Raw genomic sequence first — 14,020 nt, 5'->3', positions numbered from 1 at the left:
ACAGAAGCTTCCTGAGCTTCAGGGTGATCAAGGTACGGCCCGAGCCTCCCGTCTGGGGGGCATGTGAGAAGGCATAGGATGGATTGGCACCGATGCCCTCGCCCTGGGCCAGCGTCCTCTGTCTGGACCCACAGCCCCAGGGTTGGGGGGCAGCATTGGCCAGCATGCAGGGCAGCCCCGGGGCAGGCGGTGCGTCTCCTGCAGGGCCCTTTCCCACCCAGAGAGCCAGTGCGCAGGTGACAGCTTTGGCAAGAAGTCCTGGTAGGCTAGACACACATATTGCTGAGGGTCAGGATCTAGCTTATTCTTTTTTAATAAATTTATTTATTTATTTATTTTTGGCTGCAAGGGGTCTTTGTTGCTGTGCACGGGCTTTCTCTAGCTGCGGCGAGCGGGGGCTACTCTTCATTGCAGTGCGCGGGCTTCTCATTGAGGTGGCTTCTCTTGTTGCGGAGCACGGGCTCTAGGCGCGTGGGCTTCAGTAGTTGTGGCACGTGGGCCTCAGTAGTTGTGGCTCGCGGGCTCTAGAGCGCAGTTGTGGCGCGCGGGCTTAGTTGCTCTGCGGCATGTGGGATCTTCCCGGACCAGGGCTTGAATCCGTGTACCCTGCACTGGCAGGCGGATTCTTAACCACTGCACCACGAGGGAAGTCTCTAGCTTACTCTTAAACACTTTATAATTCTCTAAAATTCCAGACCTTCCTCTAATAACCTGTTCCTGAACCCGAGAACTTCCTTCCCAGAGATTCTCTTCTTCCTATAGCTTCAAACCACCGGGCTGAAACAAAGCCTTCCTTCCTTTTTATTTGATCTCTGAGGCCCCGTGAAAGTGGCATCACATCCAACTTACGGGGCTGCCATTCGGGCTTGACTCTGAAAGCTTTAGGCCAAAGTATTGTGGTCCCAGGTACTCAGACCCAAAACCAACATGCTGGAGGCCCCCGCCATCTGCTTGTCTCCGCGCCCTGCAGGTGAACAGAGAGTGTGTCCGTGGCCTTTGGGCGGCGCAGCAGCAAGAGCTCATCTTCCTCCGCAACTGCAATCCCGAGCGCGGCAGCATCCAGAACCACAAGCAGGTCCTCCGGAACCTGATCAGTTCCTCCTGTGACCAGCCCCTGGGGTACCCCATGTACGTCTCCCCGCTCACCACCTCCTACCTAGGGACCCACCGGCAGCTGAAGAACGTCTGGAGCGGACCTGTCACCTTGGACGGCGTCAGGGCGTGGTTCCGAACCAAGTGGTTAAGGTGGGTCTCAACAACGAAGGCCGTTATTTACCCGGATGCTGGATGGGGCGGGGCTGCGACTCCAGGGCTTCTGGTTGGAATGTCCGTCCTTCGCTCTTTCCTCCTGAGGTGACAACTGCCTGCCCAGGTGCGCCGCAGCACATCCTCTGTTTCATCACATGCGTCTGTCTCCCTCCCCCTTCCATCCCCGGGCTGAGACTTGGGCTTGAGCCCTTGCAGAACTGCCAGGGTTATGGGTCTTTGCGAGTGACTGTTACACATCTGTCTCAAAGAACGGGGCTTGAAATTCTTCGCCCCACCCAGCACTCACCTCCCATCCCGTAAGTCTTGTCACCCCGTTGTAACCGTGTCCCTGGTGAGCTGGAACGAGTTCTAAGACGTTCTGTCTGAATCTGGCAGAGCTCCTTGCCAGGCCCCAGAGCTGAGGGTCCCTGTGGCTGCTGGGACCTGCGGCTTCTTCATCCGGGCGTGGGGTATTCATTTATCCGACCCTGAGATTTGGGGAACGGAAGCCCCTCTCTCCACCTGCATCCCAGGTGTGCTGCTTACCTGTAGAGTCCAGTCTGCCATCCTGATTTGGACACGAACGTGATGGGGCGTTTAGGGCGATCAGAGATGTTTTGGTGAGAACCCTTGAAGCGCTTCTCCCTCCCACAGGGTGCGGAAGGACTGCGATGCTGCCGGCCGGCCCCGCGCGGGCAACATCGAGGATGCAGACGGCGGGGGCGCCCCGCCCGTGGGCGGCAGCAGTGCCCCCAGTGGTGAGAGCCGGGAGAGCAGCTCGGAACAGCCCAGGAAGGATGGGAGCCGCCAGGGGTCACCCCCGGAAGGGACAAGGACGACAGGTGGGTGCAGCGGGCGCTTCGTGTTACTGATCGGGCTCCTGTGGTCCCACTGGCCAACACCGTGGGTTGTGTTGTCGTTCTAGCCTCTGAGAGCCCCTTTATGCAGGAAAAATCAGTGTTGGGGCGAGAGATGCCCCCAGTATACCGACTCTTATAGGTTCTACTCAGAAAACAACTCTCCATGTGTTAGATTCAGCATTTAACCTTTATCCATCTGTCTGCCCGTCACCTCAGCCAGCCAGCCAGCCAGCCAGCCATGTGGCCGTCCATTGGTCCAGCGGTCACTCCCTTCCACCCCGTCTCTCACTCATTCAGAGCCCGTTGGCTCACGTGCCTCTGTGTCGGGCTGTGTTGTAGCTCCTGATCCACGATGGTGCCTTCGTCTTTCTGTGAGTTGAGCCCCGCTCTCCACGTCTGTGGCGAGGCAGCCAGGCTCCTGCTCTCCGTTGCCCACTGTCTACAGCGCTCCCCTTCCTGCACTTACACCTGACATTTCAGAGCATAAGAAACGAGGGAAGAAGTGCGGTGGAGGTGCGGATGGAGGGAGTGGCTTTGTTCAAGGTTGGGCTGAGTTTAAAGTTTAAAAGCAGTTAGGCTCAACCAGATGGATGAAGTTCCCAAACCCCAGTCCACTGGGAGGAGGGGGCTGGCTTAGAAAAGACGACCCCAAGGGCCCGCAGAGGACACGCCCGGGTGGGTGCGGGAGAGACAGATGCTTGGCCCTGGTTCCTGCTGGCACACTGGCACTCAGCTTTGCCCTTCAGAACCTGTTAGTGGCTTCGCCTTTTGGCCTCAGTGCTGTTACCATCCAGAAGGATTCATTAAGTGCCTTTTTGTGTGTGTTCCCCTGCCAGCTCTGCACCGAGTGAGTAATGAGGAACGGTCCCTTGTCTCCTGGAAGCAAGGCTGAGGATTCAACAGAAATAGTGAGGATTTATATAAAGATGGGCAAGATGGCAGATAGACAGATAGATAGGGAGAGAGAGAGGCAGACAGATGATAGGTAGAAGACAGATGATGGGTGATAGATGGATGGATGGATGGATACATGATAGATAGACAGAGATGAATCAATAGATGAGAGCCAGATAATAGAAGATAGATGAGACATGGAAGGGAGAGAGGGAGAGGTAGATAGGTAGGTAGGTGGGCAAAGTGATTGCCATTAGCTGCTTAGGGGGAAGAAGGCCCCCTTCCCCGCCCCGTGCCGTCTGCCCCAACCCCAAGCAGAGCAGTCGCCCAGCCAGGGGCCTCTAGTGTTGGGCTCTCAGGCCAGGAGTTTCTCATTGCTTAGTTACCAGTTGTTATCGCATGAGAATTTTAAGTTTCAAAATCACATAAAGTGATCTTCCAGATGGGAAAGTGCAAGGTAGGTTCCAATTGGAGAAATTCCTGAGCGCTTGGCACGTCTAACCAGGTGACTTGTCGGAACCAGAGGGAGGCTGGAGTCTGGGGGTTTCTGGCTGGCGGGGCCGCAGGCTTTTAAAGAGCCGAAGGTGGGCGTGCTGGATGGGTTCTGACTCAGTGAGATGCCTCTTCCCTTTCGGAGAAGCGAAGCTGTGCCAGCGCTTGCGTGGCCTGGAAAGGGCCAGCGCTGCTTCCTGTCCTGAAATCCAGAGCCCATAGGCTGTGGGTGCCCCCCATTCACCGCCGGAGCCTGAGGCTGGGAGCGGTCACAGGCTTTCGTGGCCGATGTCGGAGCTGGATCTTCCAGAGCCCAAACCAGCTGTTCATTTTCCATCATTGCTTCTTAAATCGCTTCTCCCAAGGCCACACTTGGCTTTCCATGCTTTACGAGCTCACCAGGCCCGCCAGGCGACATCGCCCACGGGCCTCATGAACGGGAGCCCCCCCTGCAGCCGGCCCCGGGCTCTGAGCCCAGCTGTCCTCCTGTGTGGGAGACTCTTGAAGCCTCTGCCGAGCGTCCGAGGCCTTGGGGCCGGCCCACCCTGGGCTGCTCCTGCTTTCACGAGCCCCCCGTGGTTGGGGGGCTGCTGGGTTTCTTTCCAGCCTCCGGCTTCTCTGGCCTCCTTCTCGCCCTCCCTCCAATTGAATCACACCATGGTGCCCACAGCTTCCAGAAAGCAAGCCAGGAGCCTGCTCAGCCAGCGCAGGGAAGTTAGAGGTCGGTCTCCAGTCCTGGGAGGGATATTCCTGATCCCAGATCTTTGTACTCTACCTGGAAGACTCACCTCCCCAGCTCCCGCCCCGTAGCTCGCCTCCCAGGCTACAGGGGAGGCCCAGGGCCCAGTCTGCAGGGGCACACGGGGTGGGGGGTGGGGGGTGGGTCTCAGTGTCTAGGTCAAGGCACTTTTTTTTTTTTTTTTTGCGGTACGCGGGCCTCTCACTGCTGCGGCCTCTCCCGTTGCGGAGCACAGGCTCCGGACGCGCAGGCCCAGCGGCCACGGCTCACGGGCCCAGCCGCTCCGCGGCACGTGGGATCCTCCCGGACCGGGGCACAAACCCGCGTCCCCTGCATCGGCAGGCGGACTCTCAACCACTGCGCCACCAGGGAAGCCCTAGATCAGGGCACTTTTGAAGCTTCCCAGATGGTTCCAATGGCCAAGGTTAAGAGGCCCTTGGCCAAACCCAAACCATCTGGGGCTGGCTCTGTTCCCAGTCAGGGGTTGAAGAAGCTTTGGGTTTCTGTGCGAGGTGAGTTTTGCAGGTTGGGCCCTTGTTTCCTGGTCAGCGTGCCGAGCCTGTAGATGTGGCGATGCAGTCAGAGAGGAAGGGCAGAGGGTGGAGAGCACTGCGTGATGCCACGTAGGCAAGCAGTGATGACCAGCGTGCTGTGCCCTGTGGGAGTCCCCAGAGCCGAGGTGAAGGACCTGACTTCCCGGGCAGGGCATGACAGAGAAGCCTAGCTACGCAGCAATGATTGAGCCACTTTCAAGGGTGAATGTGAACGAAATTCTAAGAACAGACTCTTGTTTTACTCACAGTGCCCAAGGCTCAGTGCCCATAACTGGAGTCCCAACTGCTCCCTCCCTCCCTGGGTCCCTGCTTCCGTCCCCAGCCGAGTATCCCCATCCTGGCCCTTGCCAGACTCTCAGAGGACTGGGATCCCAGGTGGGCACCGTGTGTGGGTACCCAGCACCTCATGCCTGACTCGCGGGCCCTCACGCCCAACGGCCAGAAACTCACTATGCGGCCCTAAGTGCGGCCTGACAGCCTGCAGACTTCTTGCTGGAAGGGGACTCGGCCCACTGGTGGAGGCTGGTGGCCTGCTTGCTGAGAGCAGTTGGGAATTTGTAACTAATCTGAATCCCAAATTGGACAGGAAGGCTATCTCTTCTATCCTATTTTTTTTAATAGTTTAGTGTTTTATTTTGAAATGTTTTAAAGTACAAAAAACCTTCAAGAATAAGGCAATGAATACCTACATACATTTCATCTAGATTCAATAGTTAACATTTTATACATATAATTTCTCTCTTCTATCCTATTCTAAGGATTTGCACCACCACCTTTCAGATAACAATCAAAGACAAAGGAATAGTGCTGGGATAATGAACAGGGGGAGGGTAATTTATATGGAATTTCAACCCAGGTTCTAAGGAGATTTTCCCTTGAAACACTCTGAATTTGATAATGAAGTAACTGGCAAACTAAGTTAAACTACAAAATAATAAGTAGCATAGGGCTTCCCTGGTGGCGCAGTGGTTGAGGGTCCGCCTGCCGATGCAGGGGACACGGGTTCGTGCCCCGGTCCGGGAGGATCCCACGTGCCGCAGAGCGGCTGGGCCCGTGAGCCATGGCCGCTGAGCCTGCGCGTCCGGAGCCTGTGCTCCGCAACGGGAGAGGCCACAGCAGTGAGAAGCCCGCGTACCACACACACACACACACACACACAAAAACACATAGCGATAAGTAGCATAGATGTATTTAGCTTGGTTTCCTACTTGTTTCATTTTGCAAAATTAACTTTTAAAAACTCAAAAGCGACAGAAAAACCCCAAGAAAATCTGAAGCAGTGAAATCGGGGCAGGGGTTACCCCATCTTGCATGGAACACAGACGATTCCCCTCTGACACACAGATGGGTCTTTGTCCCTTTGTTACTGGAATGAGCTAAGTAAGTACCCACTAAGTACGGGTGGTCTCTCCAACATCAAAATCACCGTCTTGCAGATGAATGTGGACTATTCTGGGGCGGCAGTCAGCGTTACAGCATACATCACAAACAGATGTTTGGCCTGGCCAAGCTCTGAATAAGCTAACAAATCACCATCTCTGCTCTTAATTCTGATTCGTCAGGGTCCCTTTCTCCCTCTATCTTCTTCTATAAGAGTAACACACTCAGCTCTTCAGCAGGGACCGTTCAGACGGGCCCCATCCCCGCATGGGAGCCCCATCCCCGGTGGGGGCCCCATCCCCGCGTGGGAGCCCCATTCCCGCGTGGGAGCCCCATCCCCGGTGGGGGCCCCATCCCCGCGTGGGAGCCCCATCCCCGGTGAGGGCCCCATGCCGGGGGGCTGCCTGCACTCACCCAGGGAGCCTGATCCCAGCTCCTCTGTGAGCAGCACTGCGGGGGGGGGCACCCCGATTTCTCAGCAGGCGGGCAGGAGGGAGCCAGGAGGGAACCCCAGTGCCCTCTGGAAACGGGCACCCACCATCACAGTGGGCACATGGCAGTAAGGTCAACGTGAGGCAGGAGGGCCCTTTAGCCAGTCCGCCGCTGTGGGAGGAGCAGGGCCGGAGGGGACCCGGGGAATGTCCCCAGTAACATCTGTTCCCTAAGGAGTTATCTCGCAAAAGATGTGTCACTCTCACGTGTTCCCATAGACAGACATAAATATTTCAGAATCACCGGGTGCCCAGTTCACCACTTGGGCATTTGGGGTGAGGTGACATTCCTTGGGGGTACCCACCCTGCAGCCCCCTCTATTTTTACCCATTGAATGTAACTGTAGCCACTCCTGCAGACACGTCAGTAGGGCAACTGGTAGCACCATGACGTCACCAGCTGCCCCCTCCAAAATAATATTTATTTTTTAACTGAAGTACAGTTGATTTACAAATGTGTTAATTTCTGTACAGCAAAGTGATTCGATTAAACATGTATATACGTTCTTTTTCATATTCTTTTCCGTTGTGGTTTATCACAGGCTACTGAATATAGTTCTCTGTGCTGCCCAGTAGGACCTTGTGGTTAAAATAATATTTTAAAATTAGGCCCTGGTGAGTACTGAGGCTTAAGTTAAGGAATTCAGCGTTCCAGCAAGCTCAAGGCTCCTCCACCCGCCTAGTCTCTAAAGCCACAGAGGTAAGTCAGGCACAAGACAGGCACTTTAAGCCTGCCTTCCTCCAGAGATGTGCCAGGACCAAATCCTTGGGCAGTGCAGTCCCTTGTGTCCAAAATGGCCTTGCTTTTCTCTCTCTTTTTTTTTTAGATTTAGGCCAGGGTGGATATATGTGTATGTATAACTGATTCACTTTGCTGTACACCTGAAACTAATACAACATTGTAAATCAACTAGACTCCAATAAAAAATAAAGGCCTTGTCTCAGCAAGTCTCAGCAAGAGCTGGGCCAGGAAGGACCCCTGAGGGGAGGGACAACTGGCCAAAGGGAGCTGGGAGCCCCTCCAGTCCACTGGGAGCCCTGACAGACGTGGGAACCCGGGCCGTGCACGCCCGAGTTGGGCCGGGGAGGGCTTCCTCTCAAAGACCTTGACCTTAAGGGAAAACTTTTCTAGAAAAAAAAGGCCACAGCATGTGGCTCAACCCGTTTTTCCTCTTTCGAAGGCAACGAAACATGATGCAAACCTACATGCTTTCCCTTCATCACTGCTTATCAGAGGAGCCCGGGAACCCAGTCCTGAAGCAGGGACAAGATGGAATTTGCCTGATGAGGCCACGTTATGGGTTTGCCCAGGACAGGGGCTCCCAGGGACGAGGGACTTTGGTCCGAAACGCAGGACAGGCCTGGGCCAACCAGACGGGCCCATCGCCCTGGCCTCTCTGCTCCCCACACCAACACCCCCGCCCCATCTTTCAGTTCTCAGGCCTCAGTGGAGCCCTGAGCTGGGCTCCCAGCCCTCCATCCCAGCCCAGAAGGTGGGAGGCCAGCCTGGGTCCCTCGGGCCCTGCAGAGCAGCCCACCTGCCTCACCACACAGACACTGCCATTGGCAGCTGCCTGCCACGGCAAGCTGGTCTGGTCTGCTCTGCTGTCTTTTTTTTTTTTTTTTTTTTTCCGGTACGCGGGCCTCTCACTGCTGTGGCCTCTCCCGCTGCGGAGCACAGGCTCCGGACGCGCAGGCTCAGCGGCCATGGCTCACGGGCCCAGCCGCTCCGCGGCATGTGGGATCTTACCGGACCGGGGCACGAACCCGCGTCCCCTGCACCGGCAAGCGGACTCTCAACCACTGCGCCACCAGGGAAGCCTGTCTTTTTTTTTCAAATCCCCCTTTTTAGAAAGCTCTGGTTGACTAGGTAAGTGACTTTTTGAATGCCCTTGCTTTTCCCTTCTTTCTCTTTAATTCCCACTCTTATGTGGTTTTTTTTTAAATTAATTTATGGTTGATTTACGATGTGTTAATTTCAGGTGCACGGCAAAGCGATTCAGTTACGCATATACATATATCCGTTCTTTTTCAGATTCTTTTCCCACATGGGTTATTACAGACTATTGAGTAGAATTCCCAGTGCTCTACAGTAGGTCCTTGTCGCTTACCTATTTTGCTCTGCTTTCCTTTAAAGGCAGGAGAAAAGGCAGGACTCAGTCCGTCCAGGCCCCCAGGGCCTTAAGCCAAACACCGCCCATCCTGCGCTCGTCCGGCCCCATCGTGGACAGCCACCCAGCCTTCCTGCAGACGTCCACGTCGGTCCGCGAGCTGGCCCAGCGGCTCTCGGGCAGCCGGCTGTCCCTGTGCACCTCGGCGGCGTCCCTGCACTCCCAGCCCCCGCCCGTCCCTGCTGCCAGCCACCTGAGCGTCCGCGAGCGGGCCGAGGCCCTCATCAGGTCCAGCCTGGGCTCGTCCACCAGCTCCACCCTCAGCTTCCTCTTTGGCAAGAGGAGCTTCTCGAGCGTCCTGGTCATTTCCGGGCTGTCTGCCGCCGAGGGGGGCAACACCAGCGACACCCAGTCCTCCAGCAGTGTCAACATCACCCTGGGCCCCTCGGCCAGGACCACCGGCCAGCCCGCACCGGTAAGGGGCTCGGGGTGGGGGGCACTCCTGGCCGATAAGCCCGGTCCCCCGGGCCTGCAGGCTCCCGTCACCTCCCCTGTAGGGTTCCCAGAGTAACAGACAGGCAACGAGTCGGGAGCTGGACTGGCCGCGCTTGGAAGCGGACAGGATGCATCACACGTGTCCCGTAATGATAACGCCCAGGCAGGCGACGTTGGAGGGAACCAGTGTCAGAGTCCCCTTCGCCCTGAACCCAGGATGTCAGGGGGGCGTGTTCTCCACGGGTGCAGACAGAACCTTCTCTTTCCACATTCCTCTGGCTGAGGGAGAGGAAAGGACACACATCCACACTGCAGGCAGCTCACCATCATTTCCGAGCCACCACATTTTACGGTGGCTCCCGAGATGGCCTTCTACTTTTACGCAGTTAAATGTTAGAGAGTTTTGAGGACTTTGCCCAAATAAACGGTTCCTTATCGAGAATCCCAAGCTGGCTGGCGTTGGATGAGTAACTGGGCTTCACAAGTTAAGTACGTAAACAAACAAACAACCAGCCGCTCTCTTCTGTACTGTGGTAGGGAGGGAGAAATTGGAGACGTTAAGGCAAAAGCCGGCATCAGGTTGGAGACTTCCACGCTCCGTTTGAACGTTCACACGCTGTCCTGCCCACGGAGAAGCAGAGCCACAGGCTGCTGGCCTTCTGGTTCCGGGCGTGGGTATTTGGAGGTGGATGACGGGGTTTCTGCCCTTACCCTCTTCCCAAAGGGAGAAGCCCTACAGGCCGGCGCCTCCCCCCCACCCGCAGGAGAAGCCATACAGTGGCACCTCCAGCCACCTTGAAACCAGGCCGGCGTGCACCACCCTAAGAGCCATGGCGTTGCAGCGATGGTGTGCTGGCCTTCAGGGCAGGGTTATGAGCATCCTGGAGCCCCGGATTACTTCAGGAGTTTAAGTTAGATAGCTGAGCATAAACAAACTAACTTCCCTTTTTTCATTTCCTCAGTAACAGTGCACAAAATATCGCAGCTCTCTGCCACCCCCAATGTGTGTTTAATAAGACGGTCTGTGGATGCGGCTCTGGGATTCTGGCAAATTCTCTCTCCCACAGGGATGGCTGGGTCCTTGGGACCCTGTGCAGCCACAATAAAAAGGCCTCGGTATTACTGTCTGGCATCAAACCTGCAGGACTGAGCAGCTGTGCAGGACTAAGTGTATATGAGGTGACACTGACCCAAACTCAGGAAATCCAGGCTCACCAGTGACCTCTTGCCCAAGGTCATGTTTTTCCAGGTTACCCGGGAAGAGGCCCCTGTGTGCAGAGGCACCTCTCTGCCCGTGGCTCGGGCTGCCTGTTCTGTCCTCAAAGACCCGCCCACCTTGGTCCTCTGTAACTGGACCCAACTTTAGACTCTGACCCCAGGTTCCTGCCACACTGCCGTGGGGTGGTCACCAGGGGAAGCAATCAGCTTTGCTGAGCCGTCACCTGTTGCTTCTGTTTTCTCTTTGAAAGCACTTTTCCGAGCCGTGCGAACCCACGGAGGCCACCGAGCAGGGGCTGCTTCGAGATTGCCACGTGGCCGAGAACCTGCGGGTGACGTGCAGAAGAGCAAGCCAGGAGGACGTGGGCCTGGACGACACAGCCTCCCAGCAGAGCGCTTCCGACGAGCAGTAGCTGAGCTCGGGCCGGAGAAGCCACGCCATCGGGGAGGGACGCAAGCCGCCCCCCCAGCTTCTCCCCTGCGCGCCCCAAACAGCGCAAAGAATGAGAGCCAGGAGATCCATCCTGTGGAAGATGAGTGCTGTGTACAAAACAGAATAACTTGATCTCAGGTTCCTGAAAAATATCTCACGTGATGAACACAAACCATGACACCAGGCCTCCCTCCTGCTCCGGCACTCGCGGCCCCAGAGAGGGGGCACGCGGGAAGCACCCCTCCCAGAACTGGAAACTTCAAATAAAAGCCATGTTAACATCTTAAGACAACTCAAGTAGAGTACATAAATAACTCCTTCCGGTCCTGATGAAAGTAAGACAGCTGCATGCTAAACAAACAACTGGCATTTTGTATGTCACTGTTACTGTGAAAAAGAGGCGGACAGCAGTGCGTATCACACCATCAGCTGGTCCAGTGTGCTGATGTTCAGTCTACATATAGAGAAACATCTCACTTCTTTATAATATTTATGCAGATGTTAAGTATAAACCAGTGACAGCTTTACTGCAAAAAAAAAATGTGATAGTGCATGCAGTCACGTCCAGAGCATCCTGTGAAAGGAGCCAACCATCCCCAGCAACGTGAGTGCAGAAGTCTAGTTGAGGCAGGTCACGGAGGGCCACCCAGGAATGATGCTAACTGCAGTCACAGCAACGTCCTTCAAGAAGCCAGGCCCCGTCTCACCCAGCGCTCCTGTGTGCTTCCCAGGAATGCACGCCTGTTTCCAAGCCAAGCAATCCTTACCGTGTCGCAGGACATTTGCACATACCTTTGTTTCTGGAATTAAAATGTTTACATTTATTGCTGTGTCCAGTTGCTTGAGTTCTGCTGAAACTGTTGTCACTTCTAAAACCAAAAAACAACAAAAAAAATACCATATCCTTCACTGTAAGAATGACATTTAGGCAACTTCTCTTTTTAAAAAAAAAATTTATTTTTTATTGAAGTATAGTTGATTTACAATGTTGTATTAGTTTCAGGTATACAGCAAAGTGATTCAGTTATACATATATATATATTCTTTTTCAGATTCTTTTTTTTAATTGAAGTGTAGTTGATTTATGATGCTGTAGGCAAATTCTGAGACAGCTTTTCTCATCTTAAGATTCCCATCAGGTAGAGCAGAAACCTGGCTTCTTCCTGACGTGAGGGAGGAAGAAGGGGTCGCAGAACAGAGTCCGTGGAGAATATCATCACTGACCTGGCGAACCATCACTTTTGGAAAGACCTAAATAGTTAAGGATACTCAATTTGGAAACAGTCACACAAATTTCTTAAAGGTGCCTGGGGTCTGGAAGTGTAGGCAGAGGGGAGGGTATTGCAGAGAATTCCTTACCCCTTGGAAGTAGATGGTAATATTCTTTTTTTTTTTTTAATAAAATAAGAATTAGAAATTAATAACAATAGGTAGACTCTGTATAATCGGAGACACACTGCATGAGTCTCAAATCAGCAATCCCTGGAGGTGCACTCCTGCTTATTTCTGATGGATTTGCAGATGTCTGTCTAAAGAGAAGCTGATATAACCTCACCGCAGTCCCCTAAGTCGGCTCAAGCAAACCTGGCTGGCAGTTCCCGAAATTCTTTTGGGCAACGTTGCAGCCAAGCCCTCAGGACTAAAGGGCAGCCTTGAGCTGTGAGCATGGCCTCCCCATGTAGGGTGGCCCCTTGAATTAGGTACGACAATGACCCACGCCCAGCAGCATTCAGACTGGGCACTCCTTGGGCCTCCACAAGGAAGAAACAGAGTCACTGCTTCCCCAGCAAGTGAGAGCTGCTCAAAGAACCGCGAGAGCAGCGTGCAGGGACAGGGCAATGCAGGTGAGAAGGCAGACACGACGCGGGCCCTCCTGGTTCTCATTCCACCAGGGATTCGAGAGCTGCTTTTCCGACTGCTGGATTACGGCTTATCCCGCTTCTCTGGCAGCCTTTTGGGACGCAGCGGGAGAAGGAAAGGTGTAGTTTAGCCACATCGGGGCCAGACTCCTCAGATAGGGATGCCACCCTCTGCGTTGTCTATGGCAGTAAAGCCACCTGAGTGTACACTCTGAGCGTGTGCACACGCAGACCCACGGGTGAGGTCATGGCTGGATCCCCTCCAGGATTCTTCATGGGCTGTCAACAACGCGGTCACGTGATGTGTTTCAAGTATTGCAAACAACTTTTATACTTACAACTCATGAGCTTGTTAATCTGATCTTCAGCGAGTCAACTGTTTATCAGAGCGTATTCCTTGCAAAATATTGTATTATTAGCCCCCATTTAGAGGAGATTTTCCGAAGGTGACATTTCTTGCTGGAGTTATTCACCTGTTCTGCCAGAACAGAGCTAAAGAGTTATTTATTTTCTACATTTGGACACTGAACAAAACTGCTTCTCCTCTAAAGATAATATAAAAACTGTAGTGCTTGGTTTTATATAAATCACGCGGCTAATCTGGCATTTCTGATTTTAATTTCTTCCCTGTGTGTTAAAGCCATCTGCCTGGCAGGTCGTTTTCTAAAACCACTTGATGCACTGACTTCTCCTGGCCCATGAAACGGGCATCGCAAGGCCTGTTCCCCAAGCCCTCCTCTCAAGCCTGCTCCACTTTCCTACTGTTTTGTCCCAAGTCACAAGCACCTGCCATCAGCTGCCCTCAGTGCCCCTACTCCCATACGGTCTTCCCAGACACAGCATCCTACGAACACGGAGACAGATGCAGGAGGAGGAGGGGTGAGGCCCATCCCACTTTCCTGGGCCACCATTGCTCCCCGCCCCGCACTTGAACTTATGGCTTGACGGTGCCCTCTTCCTCTCAGCCACCGTAGTCAGAGAGGTCATAGTCTGTGACTTTCAAGGACCATCTCCCAGACACGTGCCGATTCAGAGAAGAAAAGAAACCACTGGGGGACTTCCCTGGCGGTCCAGTGGTTAGGGCCCCAGGTTCGATCCCTGGTCAGGGACCTAAGATCCCACATGCCCCTCGCCTTGGCCGAACAAAACCCATTTTTTTTTCTTTTATTTTTCTTTTTTGTTGTTGTTGTTGTACACGGGCCTCTCACTGTTGTGGCCTCTCCCGTTGCGGGGCACAGGCTCCGGA

The 14,020-nt window shown here is 54.3% G+C and overlaps 1 protein-coding gene across 1 annotated transcript in view; it reads left to right on the top strand.

Moving 5' to 3' along the window:
• PCNX2 (pecanex 2) overlaps positions 1 to 11,782 on the top strand; it is a 302,561-nt gene extending 290,779 nt beyond the window's left edge. The window contains 5 exon segments of the mRNA XM_055081202.1: positions 5 to 32; positions 971 to 1,245; positions 1,903 to 2,090; positions 8,796 to 9,244; positions 10,734 to 11,782. Of these exon segments, the coding sequence (XP_054937177.1) occupies positions 5 to 32; positions 971 to 1,245; positions 1,903 to 2,090; positions 8,796 to 9,244; positions 10,734 to 10,895 (1,102 nt within the window). The 3' untranslated portion in view covers positions 10,896 to 11,782.
• Positions 11,783 to 14,020: the final 2,238 nt, after the last annotated feature.

Source organism: Physeter macrocephalus, chromosome 20, assembly GCF_002837175.3.
Source record: "Physeter macrocephalus isolate SW-GA chromosome 20, ASM283717v5, whole genome shotgun sequence".
In the NCBI taxonomy this organism is placed as follows: Eukaryota; Metazoa; Chordata; class Mammalia; order Artiodactyla; family Physeteridae; genus Physeter; species Physeter macrocephalus.
Note: the sequence above shows the minus strand (reverse complement) of the source record. Positions and strands in the feature narration are given on the sequence as shown.